Source organism: Taudactylus pleione, unplaced genomic scaffold (genome assembly GCF_031769625.1).
Source record: "Taudactylus pleione unplaced genomic scaffold, aTauple2 ptg001167l, whole genome shotgun sequence".
Lineage (NCBI taxonomy): Eukaryota > Metazoa > Chordata > Amphibia > Anura > Myobatrachidae > Taudactylus > Taudactylus pleione.
Genome location: NW_028285568.1, coordinates 187,926 through 209,346, shown reverse-complemented (window position 1 = coordinate 209,346; position 21,421 = coordinate 187,926). Strand labels below are relative to the sequence as shown.

The following is a 21,421-nucleotide window of genomic DNA, read 5'->3' as shown; positions in this document are numbered from 1 at the left end:
TTCCACCGTTTCGGTCCCATCATGGACCTTTATCAAGGTTACACCATAGAAACCACGAAGTGAAACATCGGGCGGCGATGAGATAGTCATGTTTTACTTTGGTTTTAAGACACCCCCGAGGAAGTCGATAATTCAACGAAACGCGTTGGATAATTAAAGCAATAGTGAAAGGTGGGCGCACTGATGTATATGAGCTCACACATCAAGTTTAACAACAGCTGTCCTGCCTAAATCACTCTACATTTGCTAAGCAAGATCCTTTTAAAACTTTTATGAATAAAATTATTTTGAAATATATATATATATACACATACATACACACACACACACACAGGAACTGAGTCGGTCTTTTGGGTAAACTCTGGAATGAGGGTCTCATACAGGTATCCAGGTCACACATCAAGGGGTAGAATGGGGTTGACTTCTTCCCTTCTATTCGACACTATCTGGTCCCTCCTGTAATAGTCTGAGGTTCTCTGGAAGGTTTCTATTCGCACTTCTTTCTCAGACACTAGCCTGACCCTGCAGTTGCTGAACACCCATTTAAAAATGGGTGTTCATGTATCTTTATACATGATGGAGTCTTAGCTACTTATCTATGGATTGTAATACACATTTATTAGCATTAAGTAACCATCCAGTTCCCTTGATAAGAGGACTGCCATTTTCCTAATATCTCAGAGTGCATAGGATATGCAGCGATAAGGACGATGGCAAACAGATTTCTGTCACGTGGATATTCCAAGGGATTTTTAAACTCAGTGAAGAATAGAGCTCAGGCAGCTCCTACAGATTTGTTTTTTAAATTCTACCAACAAAAAATTTGATAAATGGGTCATTCCATGCCAAATCATCACAGCTTCCAACCCGACCGTCTCAGACTTACATGAATTTTTGTAAGATGATAGACTGCAAAATGTATCTTTCATATGTAACACTTTAGCCCTCAGTGATACACGGTTTTCATGCTAAAGGGTTGCAAACATGAAAAAAAAAATAATTTTATGCTTAGAAGGTCAACTAAAAAAAATCAAAACAAGACCAACATGAAAGTTCTACATCAATTAGATGCAAAGGGTCCATGATGTGACTTTTGACCTTGAATATATAAAAAAGTATGTTTAATTTTTTTGGACATAAAGCTTTGCTGTTGGTGTCCAGTTCTCCAGGTCCCACCTACACCCCAATGTCTCCCTGAGGAACCTATGGACTTCGAAGAAAGAGAGGTAGCAAAAGGTAAGTTTTATCAGAACGCTCCTTTTGTCTTTCTGTACCTCCATTCCATGATCCATGCCATGGAGTGAGACCAATTGGCGCTCATGGACATCAAGAATGTTTACTTGAATGACCTGATTTGGGAGGGGCACAACTGCCTGCTCAGGTTTGCGGTAGGCAGTGCCAGTTTCCAGTTTAGGACCCTTATTCTGGTATGGCGACAGCTTAAGGCTGTACTGCTGATAGTCATTATGTCTCCTTGGCAGTACCAATGGTATAAGTTTCCATGATTGCCCATGTTATCAAGAAGGTTGAGGGTCCCAGTCATTTTAGTAGTTCTGTATTTGATATTGGATAGGTCTTGGTACACAGGCAAACTTCTGACAGCAGAACCTCCTTGAAAATACCCAGATGGGCCTATAGTCTATGTCAAGGTCCCTTCTTACATTCAGACTTATGGTGCGTACACACTGTACGATTAAAATGCACAAAATGTACAATATCGATCATATCATTATCGTTCATATTGTGCATTTTTCGGTGCCTCCAACCCACCAACAACCTGCGATGCGCGGGCACGTATGGACGATAAAGATATCGTCCATTGACAGCGCATGCAGGTCAAAATGGTCGATATCGACCAGGATACTATAGGGACCCGCGATCCCTGGCGTTGGTGGTGTGCTGGATGATCGATATCAATCATCCAGTACACCCGGGAGATCGTTCACCGATATAGTTGACGATCGTCCCGTGTGTATGCACCATAAGCTTGGCTGGCTTTAACAGCATGGCCCTTCAGGCCGCAATCCTCCTCTCGAAAGGATTTTTTGACTGGGTCATCCAAACAATGGTCAGGGCTAGGAAACTACCTCATAGTTGGGTCATTCCATGCCAAATCATCACAGCTTCCAACCCGACAGTCTCAGATTTTCATGAAATTAGGTAGGATGATAGACAGTAAAGGTAATTTCATATATAAAATTTTAGCCCTCAGTGATACACAGGTTCACAGACATAAAAAAACAATGTAAGATTTATGCTGTATGGTCAACTAAAATGAATCATAACTTTGCTTCTAATTGTGGTAGAACTTTCATGTTGGTCTTGTTTTGAAGCCTAGGGACCAGAGTTTTCATAAATTGAAATGTAAAAGTCAATTTTTAAAGATAAAGCAAAGGTCACATGATGTGACCTTTGACCTTAAATATTTTTTTAAAAAGAAGTATGTTTAATATTTTTGTACATAAAGTATGTTGTACACTTAAATACAATCTCTCTTTGGTATAAAAGTTTTATTTTGGGAAGCCTTTGGGAACAGGAGTAAAATAAAATAAATATTAAGTACGGCAGTTGAACCCTTCTTGCACTAACCATGCAACTGGCAAGTTCATACTTTTGTTGTTGTGTCTCTCTCCGTGTTCTAGGGATGGCCATCGCTGGGGTTCCACCATCGATGACAACCATCGATAGTGCAATCACACTATGGTGAACAGTCAATGGCTACTGCTGCCAGGTTTCTTGCAAGTCGTAGGAGAATTTAAAAAAAAAATAAAATAAAAAAAAATAAATAAAAAAAAACAGGGGATGGGGCTTAGGTGGCATATGCAATATATAACACACACACACACACACACACACACACTAAAGAGGGAGGGAAGAAGTTACCCTCAAATTTAGAGAAAGGGAAGCCTTTATCAATAACCATCTCTTACTACTCGCTCATTTTACAGCTATATATTCAGGCAAATAGCCAAACAGTAATGAACTTGGTCTCTGACAGATGGATACACACTTAGCGATGTGCACCCAGCGTCGATGTCGCGTGTGGCGGGACCACTTGCTGATGCCGGAATGCAGAATGGCCCTTCCCCCCTGACGATATCGCCTGTCGGGTCTGCATGCAGGCTTGATGGGCGATGTCGCTAACGACGCATGGGAGCATGCATCATCAGCGACATAGTGGTTACCGATGTGGACGATATGTCGTCTGATCCACCAACATATCGTCTAGTGTGTACACGGCGTTAATCTATTACATAGATTGCTTGTCAGGTATAATATGATGAGCAGTTAGTAGGTGTCATATAGCAGTAACATTGAATTTCTCGAACACACATTGAAGGTCAAATCATAACGTTAATATCTATAGCAGAAGAAAATAGTTAGTATTGGTTCCTGGCATACATATAATGAGAGTCAATTAAGAAATATTAATTGTATCAAAATGAGAATGTCGTTTAATGTCAGGTAAATTAGTGTAGACCTCAAAAGTAGTAAAATAGCAACATTGGTTCTTACAAGCGTATGGGTTGTGACTATAGTTTTTGAAGGCAAACTATTAATTAGCCAATGAGAGTGTCACTGTAATAGCAATATTAATTATGTTGAAAGAGGAACAGGTTGTATGGATATACTCCGTTTCAACTTCTCCCCGTTGTGCTGTAGCAGTGAACAGGGCAATGAGCGCGCAGGGAAGTATCCAACTTAGAGCCGTATTCAATTTGATTCGCACCAGCGATACTTTTTCGCCTCCCGGACTTTCCGCCTACTTCGCCTGTTTTGCAGGTGGAATAGTATCGCGCGCGTGCCTTAGTATCCCTGTATTCAATTTGAAAGTACGCGAAAACGGGACCCGGCTAAACTGAAACAAGCGGAAAGTAATGTCAGATTTGGGGTAATCAGCCTAACACCCCCCAATAGATGCTCTGACATGGGGGTTCCCTATGGTAACCCCCGATTTGGCTTGCTGAAGGTACTTGGCGTTTTAAACGGGCTCAATAGCTGCTAAATAGCGTTTTTGTATAAGTGGTGAAGAATAGTATTCAGGAGGTTTTTTTGCAGAAAATAACTTATCCCAGCAAATTTGGGGTACTTGAAAATGGGGACCAGCATATTTTAGAGTTGCTAAAGTAAAGTTTAAAAAAATTGTGAAAAATCCACCTGCCGCAAGCCCCTGCAATGAAAAAAACACCTGGGGCATACGGGGGACCCCCCTGGAGTCTAGTTCGCTAGTTTTTAACTTTGTCCCCCCAAATTTTTTTTCTTTCAAATTGAATACGGCGATACTATTCCGCCTGGCGAAATGACGTCATCAGCGAAACTTATTCGCCGATTCCGGGTTTTCGCTCCAAATTGAATGCGGACCTTAGAATGAAACAAGTAAAGAAAAGAAGATAGGCTCTGCTTTTGGGAAAAGTCCTGTTACCATCACTGGTTGGATTGCCCAGTGCAGTGATGAGAAAAACAGGGATGCCCAATTAAAGCCCAATGAAAAGAAAAGGCAATTGAAATAACAACTGCTCTATTGTAAGGGAAGCACAAAATACACCAAATCATATTCAATGACTATTGCTACTTGCAAACGAGAGGCACAGCAATGGGGGAGTCATGTGCCCCCACATATGCAAATGTGTTCTTGAGTTGGTGGGAGTGGAAAACCGTGTTTGACGAACCAATACATTCACACAACACATTGTATCATGGCGTGCTACATTGATTATATCTTCATTATTTAGGAAGGAGATGAAGGCCTGCTTCTCACATTTATAGTATAAACATCAACACAATTAATCTAAAACATCAGATAAGTAAAAAGTCATTACCCTTTTTTGGACTTGAACATCTACAAAACAACACACCAAATTATATCGGAAAGCTACAGCAACCAACAGCCTCCTACATCAAACCAGTGCACATTTCCCACCAATAATAGACTATCCCTACAGGGGAATTTCTAAGTCTCAGGAGAAACAGTTCAAACAAAAGAGCAAAGAACTTACTATGGGACTACTGGAAATATGCTATAGTAAATGGTCTATTAAAAAAGCAAAACAAAATACATTTATTCTAAGAGAATCCCTCATTTTCTAAAAAAACAAACAGACAGAAAGGACAAAAAGATAAGATTTGTGGGAAATTTCTGTAGGGAATGGAGAATAATCAAAGAGACAGTACAAAAATACTGGCCAATTCTCCTCCTGGACGATGATCTGTCACAAAACGTGGACCAACAAGTCTCAATCAGCTGGCGCAGGTCTAAAAATCTGAGAGAAGATCCGTCAAAAAAATCACTTGGTCTAAAACCCACCAAGAACGACCAAACTAACAGGATCATTTCCTTGTGGCTCTTACGGCATGAGATTACCATGATTTGTCCTCTGCAATGTGATGTATGTAGCCAAATAGCAAAATATATTTTCTAGAAAATGTTGACAACCCTGCTAAGCAAATGATTAGAAATAATCAATGTGTTCTTCCCTAATATCCTGCCATGGCATGCATTGTCTCTCTCTAGTAAAGACTCCATTCCCCTTTATAAGTGTCCAGGTCCTCGGGATCTCATCTGTCACAGGGATGACTGTGTCCTGTTCAGAGACACCCCTCTAACGCAGAGAGCCACCATAATTGCTTACTGCATATATACAGTTTTTAGTAAATAACTGCCACTACCTCAGCCCAGGAACAAACCTTCAGAGCCCTCTCATAGCGCCTGACTTTAGAGCCTTCGTTCCTTTCCTTTGCATTTGTAAGTGCAGTTTTGTAGTTGATGATCCGATCTTCCAGGGTTTGTAAGAGTTCGCCACCGCTTGCCTGCAGAACATGAACAATAAATACAATTACATAACCCAACATCCAATAATGAGACCACTAAGTAAGCAAACACTAGGTGAAAAGAAGATCACAAAAGCTGCAAACTTTCATTCCAAAAGCAAAAAGAAAAAAAGTGAGAGCTAAAATACCAAAACAATGCATCAGATCAGCTAATTACGAGTGTACTTCATTTCTATTATCTCACCTTACTCAACCCTGTCACACCGGTAGCTGCTAATGGTGGATAATAAGGATTCTGCCTTACAGTAGCTAAGCACATACCACTAGCAGCTACAATTGTTATTCCGAAACTTTGTGTAACAATTGTTCCCGACAACTTTTAGATTGTAAGCTCACTTGGGGAGGTCCCACCTTCACCTTCTTCTTTAGGTAGTCATTGTATGTTATCTATTTGTATTGTGATCCTTCAATGTACAATGGCCAATCTGAATTGTTTAAGCATATTAAGTAAAATGGTTCAAGTTCAGAACATGGGACCCTTGGTTAGCATTACTAAACGGCCTCAGAACATGGGACCCTTGGTTAGCATTACTAAACAGCCTCAGAACATGGGACCCTTGGTTAGCATTACTAAACAGCCTCAGAACATGGGACCCTTGGTTAGTATTACTAAACGGCCTCAGAACATGGGACCCTTGGTTAGCATTACTAAACGGCCTCAGAACATGGGACCCTTGGTTAGCATTACTAAACAGCCTCAGAACATGGGACCCTTGGTTAGTATTACTAAACAGCCTCAGAACATGGGACCCTTGGTTAGTATTACTAAACGGCCTCAGAACATGGGACCCTTGGTTAGCATTACTAAACGGCCTCAGAACATGGGACCCTTGGTTAGTATTACTAAACAGCCTCAGAACATGGGACCCTTGGTTAGTATTACTAAACAGCCTCAGAACATGGGACCCTTGGTTAGCATTACTAAACAGCCTCAGAACATGGGACCCTTGGTTAGTATTACTAAACAGCCTCAGAACATGGGACCCTTGGTTAGCATTACTAAACGGCCTCAGAACATGGGACCCTTGGTTAGCATTACTAAACGGCCTCAGAACATGGGACCCTTGGTTAGTATTACTAAACTGCCTCAGAACATGGGACCCTTGGTTAGTATTACTAAACAGCCTCAGAACATGGGACCCTTGGTTAGCATTACTAAACAGCCTCAGAACATGGGACCCTTGGTTAGCATTACTAAACAGCCTCAGAACATGGGACCCTTGGTTAGTATTACTAAACAGCCTCAGAACATGGGACCCTTGGTTAGCATTACTAAACAGCCTCAGAACATGGGACCCTTGGTTAGTATTACTAAACGGCCTCAGAACATGGGACCCTTGGTTAGTATTACTAAACGGCCTCAGAACATGGGACCCTTGGTTAGCATTACTAAACGGCCTCAGAACATGGGACCCTTGGTTAGTATTACTAAACGGCCTCAGAACATGGGACCCTTGGTTAGTATTACTAAACAGCCTCAGAACATGGGACCCTTGGTTAGCATTACTAAACAGCCTCAGAACATGGGACCCTTGGTTAGTATTACTAAACTGCCTCAGAACATGGGACCCTTGGTTAGTATTACTAAACAGCCTCAGAACATGGGACCCTTGGTTAGCATTACTAAACAGCCTCAGAACATGGGACCCTTGGTTAGCATTACTAAACAGCCTCAGAACATGGGACCCTTGGTTAGCATTACTAAACGGCCTCAGAACATGGGACCCTTGGTTAGCATTACTAAACGGCCTCAGAACATGGGACCCTTGGTTAGTATTACTAAACTGCCTCAGAACATGGGACCCTTGGTTAGTATTACTAAACAGCCTCAGAACATGGGACCCTTGGTTAGCATTACTAAACAGCCTCAGAACATGGGACCCTTGGTTAGTATTACTAAACAGCCTCAGAACATGGGACCCTTGGTTAGCATTACTAAACAGCCTCAGAACATGGGACCCTTGGTTAGTATTACTAAACGGCCTCAGAACATGGGACCCTTGGTTAGTATTACTAAACGGCCTCAGAACATGGGACCCTTGGTTAGCATTACTAAACGGCCTCAGAACATGGGACCCTTGGTTAGTATTACTAAACGGCCTCAGAACATGGGACCCTTGGTTAGTATTACTAAACGGCCTCAGAACATGGGACCCTTGGTTAGCATTACTAAACAGCCTCAGAACATGGGACCCTTGGTTAGTATTACTAAACTGCCTCAGAACATGGGACCCTTGGTTAGCATTACTAAACAGCCTCAGAACATGGGACCCTTGGTTAGCATTACTAAACAGCCTCAGAACATGGGACCCTTGGTTAGCATTACTAAACTGCCTCAGAACATGGGACCCTTGGTTAGCATTACTAAACTGCCTCAGAACATGGGACCCTTGGTTAGCATTACTAAACGGCCTCAGAACATGGGACCCTTGGTTAGCATTACTAAACGGCCTCAGAACATGGGACCCTTGGTTAGTATTACTAAACTGCCTCAGAACATGGGACCCTTGGTTAGTATTACTAAACAGCCTCAGAACATGGGACCCTTGGTTAGCATTACTAAACAGCCTCAGAACATGGGACCCTTGGTTAGTATTACTAAACAGCCTCAGAACATGGGACCCTTGGTTAGTATTACTAAACAGCCTCAGAACATGGGACCCTTGGTTAGCATTACTAAACAGCCTCAGAACATGGGACCCTTGGTTAGTATTACTAAACGGCCTCAGAACATGGGACCCTTGGTTAGCATTACTAAACGGCCTCAGAACATGGGACCCTTGGTTAGCATTACTAAACGGCCTCAGAACATGGGACCCTTGGTTAGTATTACTAAACTGCCTCAGAACATGGGACCCTTGGTTAGCATTACTAAACAGCCTCAGAACATGGGACCCTTGGTTAGTATTACTAAACAGCCTCAGAACATGGGACCCTTGGTTAGCATTACTAAACTGCCTCAGAACATGGGACCCTTGGTTAGTATTACTAAACGGCCTCAGAACATGGGACCCTTGGTTAGCATTACTAAACGGCCTCAGAACATGGGACCCTTGGTTAGCATTACTAAACGGCCTCAGAACATGGGACCCTTGGTTAGCATTACTAAACAGCCTCAGAACATGGGACCCTTGGTTAGCATTACTAAACAGCCTCAGAACATGGGACCCTTGGTTAGCATTACTAAACAGCCTCAGAACATGGGACCCTTGGTTAGTATTACTAAACAGCCTCAGAACATGGGACCCTTGGTTAGCATTACTAAACAGCCTCAGAACATGGGACCCTTGGTTAGCATTACTAAACAGCCTCAGAACATGGGACCTTTGGTTAGCATTACTAAACAGCCTCAGAACATGGGACCTTTGGTTAGCATTACTAAACTGCCTCAGAACATCAGTAAACTTCTTTAGAATATTAAGTAAACTAATTTAACACTTACGGAAATAACCAATTAGCTGCGAAGAGCCGTGGTTTGGTGGAAAGTTGACACTTGTCCGAACTTTTCGCTAAAAATTTCTATCAGGCTATCTTATTAGCCATGATTTTTGTGCATGCAAATTTTGTTCAGCTAAAAGCGGCAAATTATTTTCACTTGTGCTGAGATGGAGAAAAGTATGTGAAACCCCTATTTTGGACAAAAAATGTGGGGACTTGGTTCAGAGCCCTTTGGACACCCCTTAATGACTAATTAGGTAAAAATAATTTTTAAATTAACTTAATTCCTAATAATGACGGAATGGGTATGAAGTCCCGGTGGCAGGTAAGCAACCCCTCACTACCCCTCTCTTAGTGGTGCCAATCCCCAACCTCCCCCCCCCCCTCCCAATCCCCCTGGGGGTGCCTAACCCTAACCCCCCTTACCACACCATGAACCTAACCCTGCCGGGGGCTACCTAACCCTAACACTCCCCCCTAGGGGTGCCTAACCCTAACCTCTCCATCCTGAAAACTAACCCCGCTACGCTCCCTAAACCTAACCCTCCCCCCTAGCAGCCAACGCTAAGGGCACCCTGGATTTACCTCGTTCAGGCTGGCATCCATCAGCGTTGCGGCGGCGTCGGGATTAAGATGTAGGTATTGCAACTACATCCCAATAATGTCATTTTTGGGGTCAAAATGTAAAAAGTGTTGGAAAATGGGTTTTAAAGTAGTGTGGTAGGTAATTTGGGGGGATGTAAGGATGGGACAAGTGTTTTTGGAATTGCAGGTGGCTGCAGCAGGTGTATTTTCAAATTAAGTAACCAATATTACAAAAAAATCACTTGTACCACTTTTATGTACCCCTAATTTAACTGCAGCATTATTTTGCCCAAAAAAAAAAAAAAAAAAAAATCATATTTTTTTTTTAACAGTGAAAAATGATAATAACCTTTTGACACAACAATTAACTGCTAAACTATTACCCTGTGTTAGTTACCTTGTTATGGGGTACAGGTACATTTACCCAGTCTCAAGTGCACTTTGCGCCGAATATTTTTTCCCGGACGAACGCCGCATCACATCTTTTCTATTAGGAAAGCCCGAAAACCCGCATACACGATAGCAGCGAAAAGTGACACATTCAGGCGAAAGGTACTAAAGTTTGCACATGCAAAAACTTAACGCAGTACAGCACGGTGTTACCAAGATGTAGAGTTACTGGCTCTATGTTACTCTATTCCCAAATCTAATCTCTGTGCTCATGTTACATCTGCCCCCCTGCAGTACAGCACGGTGTTACCAAGATGTAGAGTTACTGGCTCTATGTTACTCTATTCCCAAATCTAATCTCTGTGCTCATGTTACATCTGCCCCCCTGCAGTACAGCACGGTGTTACCAAGATGTACAGTTACTGGCTCTATGTTACTCTATTCCCAAATCTAATCTCTGTGCTCATGTTACATCTGCCCCCCTGCAGTACAGCACGGTGTTACCAAGATGTACAGTTACTGGCTCTATGTTACTCTATTCCCAAATCTAATCTCTGTGCACATGTTACATCTGCCCCCCCTGCAGTACAGCACAGTGTTACCAAGATGTAGAGTTAATGGCTCTATCTTACTCTATTCCCAAATCTAATCTCTGTGCACATGTTACATCTGCCCCCCCTGCAGTACAGCACGGTGTTACCAAGATGTAGAGTTACTGGCTCTATATTACTCTATTCCCAAATCTAATCTCTGTGCTCATGTTACATCTGCCCCCCCGCAGTACAGCACGGTGTTACCAAGATGTAGAGTTACTGGCTCTATATTACTCTATTCCCAAATCTAATCTCTGTGCACATGTTACATCTGCCCCCCCGCAGTACAGCACGGTGTTACCAAGATGTAGAGTTACTGGCTCTATATTACTCTATTCCCAAATCTAATCTCTGTGCACATGTTACATCTGCCCCCCCTGCAGTACAGCACGGTGTTACCAAGATGTAGAGTTACTGGCTCTATATTACTCTATTCCCAAATCTAATCTCTGTGCACATGTTACATCTGCCCCCCCTGCAGTACAGCACGGTGTTACCAAGATGTAGAGTTACTGGCTCTATATTACTCTATTCCCAAATCTAATCTCTGTGCACATGTTACATCTGCCCCCCCTGCAGTACAGCACGGTGTTACCAAGATGTACAGTTACTGGCTCTATGTTACACTATTCCCAAATCTAATCTCTGTGCCCATGTTACATCTGCCCCCCTGCAGTACAGCACGGTGTTACCAAGATGTAGAGTTACTGGCTCTATGTTACTCTATTCCCAAATCTAATCTCTGTGCCCATGTTACATCTGCCCCCCTGCAGTACAGCACGGTGTTACCAAGATGTACAGTTACTGGCTCTATATTACTCTATTCCCAAATCTAATCTCTGTGCTCATGTTACATCTGCCCCCCTGCAGTACAGCACGGTGTTACCAAGATGTACAGTTACTGGCTCTATGTTACTCTATTCCCAAATCTAATCTCTGTGCTCATGTTACATCTGCCCCCCTGCAGTACAGCACGGTGTTACCAAGATATACAGTTACTGGCTCTATGTTACTCTATTCCCAAATCTAATCTCTGGGCACATGTTACATCTGCCCCCCCGCAGTACAGCACGGTGTTACCAAGATGTACAGTTACTGGCTCTATATTACTCTATTCCCAAATCTAATCTCTGTGCCCATGTTACATCTGCCCCCCTGCAGTACAGCACGGTGTTACCAAGATGTAGAGTTACTGGCTCTATATTACTCTATTCCCAAATCTAATCTCTGTGCACATGTTACATCTGCCCCCCTGCAGTACAGCACGGTGTTACCAAGATGTACAGTTACTGGCTCTATATTACTCTATTCCCAAATCTAATCTCTGTGCTCATGTTACATCTGCCCCCCCGCAGTACAGCACGGTGTTACCAAGATGTACAGTTACTGGCTCTATGTTACTCTATTCCCAAATCTAATCTCTGTGCTCATGTTACATCTGCCCCCCTGCAGTACAGCACGGTGTTACCAAGATGTACAGTTACTGGCTCTATCTTACTCTATTCCCAAATCTAATCTCTGTGCACATGTTACATCTGCCCCCCTGCAGTACAGCACGGTGTTACCAAGATGTACAGTTACTGGCTCTATCTTACTCTATTCCCAAATCTAATCTCTGTGCACATGTTACATCTGCCCCCCCTGCAGTACAGCACGGTGTTACCAAGATGTACAGTTACTGGCTCTATGTTACTCTATTCCCAAATCTGAATCAGGCCCAGTGTACCAGTTATGTTTAATCCTACGCCTGTCATTCCTCAGATGTTACCTGCAATGAGCTTTGGCGAGTGTCAGATGAAGAGGTCAGATGATGGTCTATGTTTTCCTCCTCCTGAGTTGCTGTAACATCGCTCTGGGTGTGAGTAGGAGCTGACTCTTCATCCTCACCCACCACTTCCTGGAGCTCAGCCTACAAAGAGAAGCACAAGAGAAGAGAGGATTTTTTTTGTACTCATCATTAAATCAATTTCTCTGAACCCATCTGGGGGTAACTGATATACCTAGTACTGGACCAAGTACTTCTGTAAACTAAACGTGTTTACTGCCGTCTCCTCCCCCTCTACACTCCAACACCATCTTGGGACGAGAGATGCGAGACAGAGAGAGATGCGAGACAGAGAGAGATGCGAGACAGAGAGAGATGCGTGTATGTGTGTGACCATGTGATGGGGAATATAGAGTGTAAGCACTGGGGCAGGGAGTGATGTGACCCCTAGTGTGTAAGCATGTGATGGGGAATATAGGGTGTAAGCACCGGGGCAGGGAGTGATGTGATCCCTAGTGTGTATGTGTGTGACCATGTGATGAGGAATATAGAGTGTAAGCTGCACTGGGGCAGGGAGTGATGTGACCCCTAGTGTGTATGTGTGCGACCATGTGATGGGGAATATAGAGTGTAAGCACTGGGGCAGGGAGTGATGTGACCCCTAGTGTGTATGTGTGTGACCATGTGATGAGGAATATAGAGTGTAAGCTGCACTGGGGCAGAGAGTGATGTGACCCCTAGTGTGTATGTGTGTGACCATGTGATGGGGAATATAGAGTGTAAGCACTGGGGCAGGGACTGATGTGATCCCTAGTGTGTATGTGTGTGACCATGTGATGGGGAATATAGAGTGTAAGCACTGGGGCAGGGAGTGATGTGACCCCTAGTGTGTATGTGTGTGACCATGTGATGGGGAATATAGAGTGTAAGCACTGGGGCAGGGACTGATGTGATCCCTAGTGTGTATGTGTGTGACCATGTGATGGGGAATATAGAGTGTAAGCACTGGGGCAGGGACTGATGTGATCCCTAGTGTGTATGTGTGTGACCATGTGATGGGGAATATAGAGTGTAAGCACTGGGGCAGGGAGTGATGTGACCCCTAGTGTATATTCCCCATCACATGGTCACACACATACACACTAGGGGTCACATCACTCCCTGCCCCAGTGCTTACACTCTATATTCCCCATCACATGGTCACACACATACACACTAGGGGTCACATCACTCCCTGCCCCAGTACTGCTTACACTCTATATTCTCCATCACACACGTACACACTAGGTATCACATCAGTCCCTGCCCCAGTGCTTACACTCTATATTCCCCATCACATGGTCACACACATACACACTAGGGGTCACATCACTCCCTGCCCCAGTGCTTACACTCTATATTCCCCATCACATGCTCACACACATACACACTAGGGATCACATCACTCCCTGCCCCAGTGCAGCTTACACTCTATATTCCCCATCACATGCTCACACACATACAGAGTGTAAGCTGCACTGGGGCAGGGACTGATGTGACCCCTAGTGTGTATGTGTGTGACCATGTGATGGGGAATATAGAGTGTAAGCTGCACTGGGGCAGGGAGTGATGTGACCCCTAATGTGTATGTGTGTGAGCATGTGATGGGGAATATAGAGTGTAAGCACTGGGGCAGGGAGTGATGTGACCCCTAGTGTGTATGTGTGTGACCATGTGATGCGGAATATGTGTGCACTATATAAATAGCTGGTAATAAATAAAACATTGCGCCCTCCACTTCAGCCGGATTATTGCTGGGACGTAACAATGCTGAGAATTGAATATCTCCGGGAATCGCTCCCAATGTGCGGCTTTGTGCTGGCTCTCTGCAGACACTCGGGTCACTGCCTGCCAAGCCCTCCAGGAGCAATATGACTGCCCTCTACCCCTCCGTGGTCCCAGACTGCATAGGTCATGACAGGACCTAGAGGCTGGAGTAATGGGGAAGGGAGGGGAGGTTGCTGCATGTTAGTTCCAGCTGAGGTGCCGGTAGCTGGGTACAGGGTACTTGTGGGCAGCACATGCTGGTCCTGTGTCCTACGGAGAACAAGAAAGTAAGCTAGCCCCCCCCCCCCCCCCTCCTCGTCGTTGCCGCACACAGAGCCCTGTCATTTCTTAACGTTCTTTAACCACCAGTGAATATATCTCCCCTTAGTGGCAAAATATGGGATATATATATATGTATATATATACACACACACACACACAATGCTCACCAGCAAGTCATCATCTTCCTCCAGGTCAAGCTCCTCTTCATCATCCTCTTCTGCATCAAGGTCTCTCATGCAGTCCTGTGCCATCTTCTCTATATGATCCATAGGGAGTGGAGCTGTGGAGGCAGTCACAGGTATATTAAGTGCTAATTACTTATGATGTGGTACAAATATTTAATTCATCTTTTTAAATCTGTCAAAACAGAGTACATGGGTATTTCAAGGACTATGAGGACTTGTTCTCCAACGTATCGCCTGCATCACTCAGTCGCATTTGCGGAAAGTGAATTACCAAAGCTGTATAGGGTACTGCACCCATCATCTCACCCCACCCGATATACATTGCCCACATTCACGTGGACTATCAGACGTGGAAACGGTAAATCAGACATCTTTCCGATACACAGCTTATTATAGCTCACGTTGGGACTCCTACACAAAGTGTTATTTCATTAAATGTATCCAGTACACAAGAAATGAAAGGTAAGATTCTGTTTGTGGGAAGTGGCCCTGGACCGGGTGTAGATAAGTCCTTGTCAGCAGTTTCCGGATATTGGAACGAGGCTGGACGCAGGGGGTACTTCTTCATGAAGGTCTCTGCCTTTGCTGGATGACGCTGAGGATGGAGATCACAGGGAAAAGGGAACTAAAACCCACCAGGAACGCAGAGCGCGGCTCCGGAGACACTGAGGTATGGGAACCTGGTACCGGTGCTGACTGGGAATGCTGGTGGAGTAGGCTCTGTAACGTAACGCAGGTAGCGGCAGATTACGAGAACTGAGAAGAGCAGAGCACTGGCACTATGAAGTGGCAGCAAGTGGGACACTGGAGGTAACGAGACAAGGAGCATAGAGACCTAGCACACAGATTAGCTGTGTAAGACGCTGCACTGGCAACATTAGAACTCACAGGAAGCCTTTATGTACCCAAGGCTAGAGCTGGATTGGCTGTCAGAGCCCATGTGACACATTCAGACTGGATTGGCTCCTTCCTGACACGTGATAAAATCCAAGATAGGGTTATCATAGCATTAAAGCTAAATGTGTACCATGCAAGTGATAGTAGCAGAGGGAGAACAATGCTGGGCTCTGATGGGTTAGCACTGCGCTGTAGCTGAGTCATCAGAAGGATATTCAGGTATTTAATTATGTTCTTCCTCATTCATAACTAATGGGGCCCACACACACGGTCAGATGGTGCCCCCACACACACACGGTCAGATGGTGCCCCCCCCACACACACACACACACACACGGTCAGATGGTGCATACACACACACGGTCAGATGGGGCATACACACACACACACGGTCAGATGGGGCATACACACACACACACACACACACACACACACACACACACGGTCAGATGGGGCATACACACACACACACACACACACGTCAGATGGTGCCCCCCCACACACACACAGTCAGATGGGGCATACACACACACGGTCAGATGGGGCATACACACACACGGTCAGATGGGGCATACACACACACGGTCAGATGGGGCATACACACACACGGTCAGATGGGGCATATACACACACGGTCAGATGGGGCATATACACACACGGTCAGATGGGGCATATACACACACGGTCAGATGGGGCATATACACACACGGTCAGATGGGGCATATACACACACACACACGGTCAGATGGTGCCCCCACACACACACACGGTCAGATGGTGCCCCCACACACACACACGGTCAGATGGTGCCCCCACACACACACACGGTCAGATGGTGCCCCCACACACGGTCAGATGGGGCATACACACACACACACACACACACGGTCAGATGTATCAGATGAACGATTTGACCAATGATTTTAACGATTGAACGATTTCAGACAGTATTAAAATTAATGGAAATCATCCAAATCTGATGTGTTTGCAGTCAGATGTCAGAGATCGTTATCTGACATGCGGGAACGCGCATCATTGATGCAGTCACACGTCAGATTTTCTTTCAGATATAAACAATTGAATGATTTTTAAAATAATTATCATTCAGATCTGACAGTGTGTATGCAGCGTAATACCTGATATCACAGTGACTTAATGTCCCTCTATGGCAGCAGCGACACTGTGTACGTAAATGAATAACAAAGATGGACAGCAGTTTACAAGCGGAAGAGACATCTCCTGGGTCAGTCACAGGACATCTTTAGCAGAGATATAGCTTACTCACCTTTTCCTTTGGGCTTAGTTTTGGGTGTTACATCGCCCCCCGTCAGTGCAGCCAGTTCTGCCTCTAGGTCTCCATCATCTGGGTCATCTGGGATTCCCATCATCATGTCCTCGGGATTGAAGTCTACAAACAGCCCGAGCTAGAAACCGGAGACAAACCAGCGAGGCATCAGAGACATTGTGTCTGGCTATACACATCAGGCATAGCACAGGCTGTATATACTCTGGGAGCTGACCAGGTAGTAGAGTGTAATGGCTAATGATTTACTTGCAAAAACATAAATAGATTGCAAATGAGGCCGTGGGAAACCCCAGTTCTGTCACATATCACCTGGGAGACTCAGAGGGCTGAAAGATGAGACAAAATGGAACTTATGCCATGAATGAGAAATGTTTTATTTGTAAAAAGAACGCAATCCAAAAATATCTCAACCAATAATAAGCCACGGTAGTGAGACCCGTCCGGGCAGTTGCACCCTATCCCACTGTAACTGCGCTTCCAGCAATTAGTGCTTGTAAAACGCATATAAAATCAGGATGAATAACTGTAATCTTTTTTTTTTTTCCATTTACATGACAATTTATATTTATTCTTCAATGCCTCCTGTCTACTCTCCCTAACATTTGGCATTTGTGTATTGAAATGTACCCGCCATGTTGTTTTCAATAATAACTACAACAACCAATATTCCATGTGTTTCCCAGCACTACCAGTATAATACAATATATAACCATAAAAGCATGAAAAGCGCATGGGAAACATGTTACAGCGCGACTAAACAGGTCTACAGCATATGTTGGGTAAGCCGCAAATGATCTATTTTCTCGGTGTGTATGTAGGAATGAGTCGAGGAGATTACACAGAGGAAGATGAGGCCATTGGCTGAGGAGAGAGTCATGCAGCCGCCATACAAGGTACTCGGTGATGTCACTTCTCCTGGATGAGGCTACCGTCCCTATATCAGCCCACATCATAGCTAGCTGCACTTTGGGCCCGATTCATTGCAGATCGTAATAGCGATAACACATGCAGTCACACCGCGAAGATATAGTAATGTCTGATGGCTATGCCATACGCAGCCTAACATAAGGACGCCTACCTTACACACATCCGTAATACTTAATGATTTAGGGATGGTAAGTGCGCTCAAATGACCCCCTTCTTCTATAGTGAATGAATGTCAATTCAGTGTCAATGTTGTATTGAGGTAGTTTATTGGCAACATAAAATGAAAATAAAAATCAATAGTGTCACAGTGCAGAGGACCTGTGACACCCAGTACGTAGGATGAAATGGAATTGTGCAGAGTTGTGAATGTCACAATGAGCACATGGTGATGAATAATAGTCTTGTAGATATATTGGGAGTGTGTGACCAGGGTAGGAGGGAACAACGTAGCTCAGTCAATAGGTGAGTAATGATGCTGACTGCGGCGTCCCGCTAGTCAGTATGACAGTGCCTGCTGAAAATGGGTAAAGATGGCGGTGCCCGGGATGCAGTGTTCTGAGGGGTGACCGATCGGGTGCCGGAGATGCTAGGGGTCTCCTGGCTGAACAGTCTGGTGGTGGTGCGGAACGGCGATGCCCGTCCGGGTGAGCGGACGAACACCGTCGGCGCACGATGGCGGGCTGCGTGTGTCTGAGGAGGAGGTGTAGCGGTGTAGGTTTGTGACAGCAGGGTCCGCACTCCTCCTCCGTTAAGGAGACTTACCTCCCTGTCGTCTCGACGGCGCCTCGGTGTCCCCTTGCCGGCCTCAGCTTGATTGGAGTCCTCTCGTCTGTGGTTGGTGCTTCCGGGTCATGTGAGCTGTCTTCGGCTGGTTAGTGATGAACGCTGTGGTGGGGGGTGGTGCGCGCACTGATAGATGGCTCCTGGTCACTCTCCGTAGAATAGAATGAAGGTGTGGAAGGCTGCAACGCGTTTCGACCCTCTAGGGGTCTTCTTCTAGGCAGTGCAGTATGGGAGAACTCTGTATGAAGAGACTTTATATAGTGAGTTGAATGTCCCGCCTTCTTTCTGATAGGTTGCTAAACATCTCATTAAACTGGTGATTGTTCATGATGTGCATAGATTGGTTAAAGGACTCGTCAATCAGAAGCACAGGTGGTAATAATGAACTGTGTGTGCGCCAAAAAACATGTTGTGGGAGGTGCTCACAACTTGATAGTGCAAATATTCAGCTTAATATTTGCACTAACTTCAGTGTAATTAAATTGTTAGTTGCACTCAAAACAGAAGGTGTAACAATAATTATGATGATTGATGATGAAATAAAGTGAAAAGAGATGTAGCATAAAATAAAATAGGGCAATTAAAATAAAAATGATAAATAATGAAAGCTGATAAATAAGCCATAATAGGGTAAGAAATTGTTAAGGGCTGGTGGATAAATGCTAGAAACCTATGTTGATTTGGGAGCACAGTGGTACTGATGCTAGATAAATATTTGATAACAATATTAGAGGATTAGTACTGTAATAACTGATCAACTCATGAAAACCCGTGGGGTTGAGTGGTCCAACGGGTTCGCATAATAAGAACCTATTTAATATTAAGAGTAATAATGTTATTGGTCACAGATGATGGATCTAATCTCATTGTCCCGGTTGAGTCCCTGTGGGTGAAGTGATCCCATGTTGATCATGATGCGTAACTCTTCTTTATTAATCTGTTTAATGTAGTCACCACCTCTCCAATTAGGTTTAACTGACTTCAGTGCAGCGAAGTGAAGAACCTTGGGGTCTGAATCGTGGTGGGTTTTAAAATGCATGGAGATGGGGTGCTCTACGTAACCTTTCCTGATGTTGCGCATATGTTCATTTAACCTGGTTTTAAATGGACGGATGGTTCTCCCTATGTATTGTAATGGGCAGGGGCATTGTAGCAGGTAAACCACACCTTTGGTGTTACCTGTCAGGTTTTCTTGTATCTTGAACATTGTATTGTTAGTTGTCGACTGTATTGTTTTAATGGGCATGGTGCTTCTTTTACTGGTAGTGATACATGCCTGGCAGGTCCCACAATAGTAGAACCCTCCCCCTTTATGTCCCGGTGTCTTCTGTTTCCAAATGTCAGTGAGTGTGTGTTGTTGCGAAGCTGATGGTGCTAGGTGATTCTTCACTAATTTGGTTCTCAAATCTGGGGCTTTACGAAATAAGATATTGGGTTTGGGAGGTAAGGAGGTGCCTAAAATATTGTCCCCCAAAAGTATGGGCCAATGTTTGTTCAATATTTTCTTAATATCACGTACTTGACTGTTATACTGAGTTATGAAGAATATCTTATCAGTATCTGTACTTGATTTTTTATTTTTGTATTTTAGAAGTGGGCCTCTGTCTGCTTCTTTTATAGTTTGGAAAGCCATTTGTACTGTTTTTGCATTGTATTTTTTGTTGATTAGTTGCTTTTTGAGTAGATTGCCTTGTGTCTCATAGTCAGTCAATTTGGAACTATTGCGTCGTATTCTTTTAAATTGTCCTGTGGGTATTCCATTTAACCAGCTGGGATGATGACTGCTTGTGGCTAAAATGAAGCTATTCACATTTACTTGTTTGCGGTATATTTTGGTATGTATGTGGTTTTTATCAATGAAAATTTTCAAATCAAGGAATTCCACACCAATTTTGCTGTAATTGGTTGTGAAAGATAAGTATGTAGGTGTTGTTGTTAATGTGTTGAATGAAGGATAGGAGGGATTCTTTGTCCCCTTTCCAAATGAAGATGTCATCTATGTATCGTGTCCATAGGACGAGGTTTGCGCTAAAGTCATGGTTAGACCAGATGGAGTTGTCTTCCCAATGGCTCATATGGAGGTTCGCATAACTTGGCGCAAGCCTCGTCCCCATAGCCGTGCCAGTGATTTGTAGATAGAACTGCTCTTCAAACCAGAGGTAGTTGTGTGATAGGATAAAGGCAATGCTTTTGATGATGAAATCAGACTGTGCTGGGGTCATGGTTGGGTCCTGATCTAAAAAGTATTTGGTACTCTCGATTACTTGATTATGTCTGATGACTGAATAAAGGTTGGTGATGTCACTAGTTGCCAGCCAAAAGTCTTAGGCCCTGATTCAGACTCACTCGCAAGCGGCTGTCCGCTCGCAAGTGGGTCGATGGTCTGCACTGAGCATGCGCACGACGGAGGGAGCTCCGTCGTGCGCATGCGCCAGACGCGACGAGCGAAGGAAAGTCCTTCGCACGTTGTGTCTGATCAAAGGGGGCGTGCTGTCGATGTTGATTGACAGCACGCCCCCTTTGGTGGGCGTGCCGGGGGCGTGCCTCCCTGACGGGGGCGTTCCCTTGGGTCAGAAGCCGGCCTACTGACATCACTAGTGATGTCAGTGGGAGTGATTTTGGCTCCGATAGAGAA

General features: G+C 44.3%; 1 protein-coding gene across 4 annotated transcripts in view; it reads right to left on the bottom strand.

The window, feature by feature from the left end:
• Window positions 1-21,421, bottom strand: part of CC2D1B (coiled-coil and C2 domain containing 1B) — a 160,997-nt gene that overhangs the window by 132,576 nt on the left and 7,000 nt on the right. For all 4 annotated transcript variants that reach the window (XM_088462248.1, XM_088462249.1, XM_088462250.1 and 1 more), the window contains exons 3-6: window positions 17,056-17,194; window positions 14,856-14,968; window positions 12,604-12,744; window positions 5,686-5,808 (exon numbers count right to left, since the gene is read on the bottom strand). In XM_088462248.1, coding sequence (XP_088318374.1) covers window positions 5,686-5,808; window positions 12,604-12,744; window positions 14,856-14,968; window positions 17,056-17,194 — 516 coding nt within the window. The remainder of the gene's footprint in view (window positions 1-5,685; window positions 5,809-12,603; window positions 12,745-14,855; window positions 14,969-17,055; window positions 17,195-21,421) is intronic.